Source organism: Poecilia formosa, unplaced genomic scaffold (assembly GCF_000485575.1).
Source record: "Poecilia formosa unplaced genomic scaffold, Poecilia_formosa-5.1.2 Scaffold115, whole genome shotgun sequence".
NCBI lineage: Eukaryota > Metazoa > Chordata > Actinopteri > Cyprinodontiformes > Poeciliidae > Poecilia > Poecilia formosa.
Genome location: NW_006800054.1, coordinates 1,607,409 through 1,613,531, shown reverse-complemented (window position 1 = coordinate 1,613,531; position 6,123 = coordinate 1,607,409). Strand labels below are relative to the sequence as shown.

Below are 6,123 nucleotides of genomic sequence, written 5' to 3'. Positions count from 1 at the left end.
TCATTGTTCTTAATATCAATTTATTTTTTAGTTCTTAATATTTCTGATATGTTGCATGTTGAAGACGCTCATTTTTGTCATGGGAGTGAGTGTGTGTTTATGTGAGTGTGTTTATTTTTGTGTGAGGAAGCGGAAAAGGGGAAAGCACCACTGTGTATGCATGATATAGCTGCTTGGTACCAAAAGTTTTAGTAATTTCAAAAAAATATATATATATTTAAATCGGACATTTTAAATGAGAAAATCACCTGAATTGACACAAATATAGCACTGAATGTTGGAAAAGTTACAAATATGCAGATGCATGAAGATAAAAAAGTTTCAGGACAAACAGAATATCTGCAAAGATTTAAAAAACAGCTGACAAACTCAGAGGTTTGTTACCCGTTGTGTTTGTTTTGGGACCTGTTTTTCAGGGTCTGCTGCTCTTCTGTTTGCCTTTCGTCCTTCAGAGCGGAGCAACGGTTTTCATGACTTCTCCGTTGCAGTGGTTTTGTTTTTGCGGTTCTTGACACGGTTTAAGCCGGTCAGGCGACGGCTCGGATAGCTTCTAGGTTGATCATGCTGCCTTTGGTCTTACTCACTGACACTTCAGAAGCCAAAAGGTGTTTCGACTTGTCCCAGATGAAGCCTGAGAATGAGGAGCATACGCTATACGTCAGAAAAAGATTCTAGGATTTATGTTGTTGGAACAGCTACAACAAATAAAGCAAGTATGGATGGTGTGATGGTATTTAAGAGGTAAAATAAAATCCATTCCCATAAAGTAAAGTGTTTGGTTTAATGTGACCAGGTAGGAGGGGGAAGCCAAGGTGAGACCACCTCCTACTCAAGCTCTACCTTCACTTTTTAAGCAACACCTTCTACCTGCACTGAGTGCCACAGCCACATATAGCAGCAGCAGCAGCAGCAGCAGCGCCTGTAGCAAAGTGGACACATCTTTGCAGTTATACTTTTTTTTTTTTTACCGTGGATGTTGGGATGCATGTCGCCATTCAAACAGCATCCCACTAGAAGTCACCCTGGCTCTTATCTGAGGAACATCATCAAAAATTGGACTCTTAATCAAGAGGACATGTTCAGGCCAAGCCAAATGGTGTCCACACTCTTCCCTGCAGTTTTCCATTCTCCTGCAGCTCACTTTTTCCCTGCGTTCCCAGCCAGGCTGAGCACTCCACCTCAGTTCCTGATTCCTGGGCCCTTTTTTAGCTATGAATCCCTGAGGAATTATCTTCAGCCAGAGGCTTGCAAAGAATCTTTGCTGCTGGCCACACAGGCGGTTGGGATAGGACCACTAGCTGAGAGCGAAGGTGAGTTCTACCCTCGGTTAATTTGGCCAGAAATAATTCTGCTTCTGTGGTTTTGGACTCACTGAGACAGAGCGCAGCCCAAATTGGTACCCACGGCTTTTAAGACAGTCTGTGAGAGCGAGTGTAAATGTTTACAAAAGACTGTCTAACAGCTCGTAACTAACAATCAATTATCAAGCAGTGTTAATGCGAGTCTAGTGATTGCCGCACTAATTATCCAATCTAGGGCCATTAGTTCCCCGTCACCCGTTGGCAGTTGTCTAATTGGTGCTTGTCCCGTACTTTCCAGATGAACAGAGGCCAGTGAAGCAACGGCGTGCACGAGCCAACTACAGCAGCTGGCAGCTGGAGGAGCTGGAGAAGGCTTTCAAAACAACACACTACCCAGATGTCTTCATGAGGGAGGCTCTGGCCCTCAGACTGGATCTGATTGAGGCCAGAGTTCAGGTAAGTTGTGCTCTGAATGAGTCTGCTGGAACTGTTTCACGATCAGCGTCAGGCTGCACATGAAGCTTTTTTTTTTATTTTTTTTTTTATCCCAGCTTTTTCTATTCTGTCAAAACCATGACAGAATAGATTTTATTTTATTGTTTTTTCATAGCTTGAACTTCTAAAAATGTGTGCCTCCTGCGTGACACATTACTAACAGGGACAATAAACAATTCAAAATAGCCACATTGTCCAAGCTTAGCAGTATGTTTAACTTTATTCATCTTGCACCTTCATTTTAGACAATTAAACACTTATTTTTCCTCTTGAAATAAAGTCTTGGTAACATGAGGTAAGGCAAAAATCAAAAAGGTAAAAAGTGTTTAAATGAGGCTAATAGAATCTGATCATTTTTCACTGTCGTCTTGAATGGCGTTGGACATTTTTAGTCTTTAAATTCAGCTTCCATTTTTTATTTTCACTTTATACAAATTACTGCATATTTAAATAAACAATTACCAGGCTTTTAGAATATAGAATTTCATATTTTTTTTCAAGAAATCAACTTGAGAAATTTAAAGGTTATGCATTTTTTTTAAAATGGTGAAATTTAATACCTCCGTGTCTTGTCAATTAATGTGAAGTTCTTAAAAAATAATCTACATTTTCTCACATCTCATGTCTGCCCATATATTTTCTTTCATTTGCTTTAAAGGTTTGGTTTCAAAACCGTCGAGCCAAGATGAGACGGCAGTTAAAAATCCAGAGCCAGCTCGCTCGGCCTCTCACGAAAGGAGACGACGGCATAAGTGAGCGGAGGAGCCCAGACCTCACGCAGACAGAAAGTTGCAGCAGCGAGGCTTGGGAGAGACAACAGGAAGGAGAGATCTACCCATGGACAAAAGCGCCGGCTTCTGTGCCGAGCGTACGGAAGCAGCCCGTGACCCTGAGGTTGGGGAAGTGGGAGAGGCCGGAGGGGCACAGCTCAGAGGAGCTCCGCTCCTGCAGCATCGCCAAGCTGCGGGCCAAAGCCAGAGAGCATGAGGCCGAGATCCATAACACTGTAAACATGTCAGGCAGTGACTTACAGGCACAAACACAGGAAACCGATGTCATTCCCAGTGACTAACAATGTTCCTTCTTCCTGTTTATACAGAAAAAAAACTCTGGACACCATCAGTGTACTGAACTTTTTGAACTTCTTGGCAAACATGTCGTCACTTTGCCTTAAATAACAGACCATTGACTAAATAGCTTATATTTAATGTATAATTTCTACGAAATCATTACTTATCAGATATTTTATCATACAACATGTTTATATTTTATTTTCTTTTTTTAGTCTTAATTCATGTAAAAAATGCATTTTACCTTTATTAACTTTGTGCATAAATTTATACTAAAAATAACTTATAAAATAAGTATATTTTTGCTCAGAAAGATTTGAATGTATCCATATTTTTTTTCTTGTTAAAATTCTTCTTTTGACATTCATTTCCTAAAAACACATTGAATGATAATGAATAAAGTATACATTTTAACTCCCTATAATTAATCGCCAAATAAGATAGTTTTTAATTATTTTGCATTTGACGACTAACTCCATTAAAAATGCAAAGCAACCCAGATTTGTGTAGTTTTAATTCTTACATTTAGTGTGGAGGTTCCTGCACACGCACGCTTGTGATGAAGAAATAATGTGACAATAATACTCACAAAGGTAAAAGAAGTAGAACAATTAAAATTATTTGATTCTTTTCTTTCCATTTGGTACATTTATTGAGAACTAAACAAAATTTTGAGATATATGTTATTCTCCCAGAAAAAAAAAAAATGTTAAATGGACCTAAAGTCAACCAAAATAATAAAAAAAATGTAAAAAAAAGTGCAAATTTTGTTCAGTTTTAACGCTGGACAAAATCAGCGTTAAAACTGAAGCGTTAGACTGATTGGAACCAATAAAAAGCTTTGTTTGGCTCACCAAAACCAAAACTCACAACTGAATTTGAGTTGTGTTGTTATTTATTTATTTTTATTAACTTGTGAAGGACAAAAAACTCACAATAGTTATAAAAACATCTCCAATTACTTAATCTTTTTTCTTTAACATTTGAAAAGAAATATCTTGTTAGTGGTGGGGTGTGTTTGCGTGCGTGTAGAGAGAGTGTTCAGCGGGCACCATAGGTAAACATAAGGGGCACAAAACATAAACCAACCCCCACTACACCCGTCGGCCTTTCGTCATGGCACCACTGATTTCTTTCAGTTTGTATTTTCAGTGTAATATCACAATTGCTTCTGTTGGAGGAGGTTAGAAGTTCTCCACTTTATTTAAAATCTGGTCATTTTATTTGCACTCTTGTCTCCGAATGCAGTTTTCAGCACATCTTAAATGTGATTGATGGTATGTTAATGGAACGCTCCACTGTGCTGAAGCTCTATCAGATAACAATGACAAATGACAAATGCTAACATAAGGGCAATGCAAAAAATGGGATACAGTCAAGTGATTTCTAAATGAGTTCACTAATGACATCCCTGACCTCTTAGGTTGCAGCCAGGATGTCTGCATGTAAGAACACAGTCCTGTCAGGAAAAGGCGGAAACAGCTAAAAAATGAAATCATGAATCCTGGTCCTATTGAACAGATAAATTCCACAGACGACTCTTGACTATTCCAGGAGCTGCTAAGCAATTAGGTTTTTATTCTTGTCCTTATTGTTAATTCCACACTTTCCAAAAACACCTGTAAAACTACAGAGGATAAGTCAGATTTTTACCCATAATACCAAATTACATCCAATTATTTGTCTCAGAATTACACCAGTATTAAACCTTTTTTTTTTTAAGTCATACTCTAGATAGGATAAAAGGATAAGCAAGAAAAAAAGGCACTTCTTCTGATGATTCTAGTTTGAGAACTAGAATCATCAGATTCAAACTTTAAAGAAGTTTGAATCTTCTTTAAAGAGTCATCTTTAGGAGAGTCCTCACACAGTGCAGTGAGATACTGCCCCCTTCTGGGCATTAAGACGCTCCCACAAGCAGGAGAGATGGAGTGGTTTAGATCCACCTGCAATATTTACATTCACTTAAAATAAATTTACAAAATCAAGTAGGTTATATATTTCTTGGCAATGTAAAACCGCTTTAGCAGCCGTTGTCTAAATGTGGTACAATAGACGATAACTTATAGTAGTGACAGTTTTTGAGTGAATGAGGTCAGTATGGGTTACTCACATTTTATAGACTCAAATTAAGCTCTGGTCTCACACTAATTATATTCCCTGAGTCAGAGGTTTGAACTCTGTCTGACAAGATCAGTGGGTCAAATTTTGCTTTTCTAAATAGGTTAGATCCAGCTTTTTTTTTTTCCATGTTAATGTGGGATGAATCTGCCCCTATTCTAGCCTTTTTTATATCCTCTATAATGTTATAATATAAGCATTGTTTTTCCTTATTTATGCAGTTTAGGATATGATAATACATGAAGAGGTGCAAGAACAGCTGGACTAGTTGTAAAATGCAAACCTACTTGACAAGTACAGTAATGGTGAATATATAACTCCACAATCTCTATGCAACAAATAAAATAAAATAAAAAACAGAAAAATCAGTTTAATCTTTATGAAAATGAAATGTTTTGCTCTGATGAGCAAACAAACAGATCAATTTGTCGTAAAGAATTAAAACTTGTGAACTGATCTGGTAGCAACTAATCTGAATTATCATTATCTATACAATATTTGGTCACACAAATGTGAATTTTCTCATATTTGACCCAAATTATGTGAGCTTGGTTTAGCTCTTACGGTGAGTAGTTTGTGCCATTTGGCAATTATAAATCATGCAAGCAAAGAACATGTGTGGAGTTCCACAAGGCTCCATTCTTGGGGCTACTTTTACTGAATATCTATGCACAATCCCTAATCACGAAATGTGTCCATGGCGAGAAAACCTCTGAGAAAGCTTGTATTAACATACAATTTAAAATTAATTACCCTAAAACTAAATACATTTCAGTGGTGCTTATTGGATATGAAATACCTAATCAGGTCAGAGACAAAAAACTGTTGCCTTCTCCAAAACAGGAATTAAAGCATTATTGTTTACAACAGAATAGGCTAATTACTTTCATAAAAGATGAATAAGTGGCTTACAAGATGTATTTTACATTTTCCTTTTTCATAAGATGCTGAACATTTTCTGATTCAGTTGATGTACTTCTTGCTATTTATGTGTTTTTGTTCCTTTACTTTCCTGTAAACCACAATACATTATTCTAAATATGAATACCTTGCCTTGTCTTGTCTCAGAAGACGAAGCATCTTTCCAATAATAAGACTGTCAGAAATTTTAACAACCCCTAAATTTTGAAATTCCA

The 6,123-nt window shown here is 37.2% G+C and overlaps 1 protein-coding gene across 1 annotated transcript; it reads left to right on the top strand.

The window, feature by feature from the left end:
- Window positions 1–3,365, top strand: LOC103143804 (retinal homeobox protein Rx1). The gene is made up of 3 exons (XM_007560495.2): window positions 1–1,310; window positions 1,600–1,757; window positions 2,455–3,365. The coding sequence occupies exons 1-3, from the start codon at window positions 974–976 to the stop codon at window positions 2,866–2,868; spliced, it is 909 nt and encodes a 302-aa protein (XP_007560557.1). The 5' UTR covers window positions 1–973; the 3' UTR covers window positions 2,869–3,365.
- The last annotated feature ends 2,758 nt before the right edge of the window (window positions 3,366–6,123 follow it).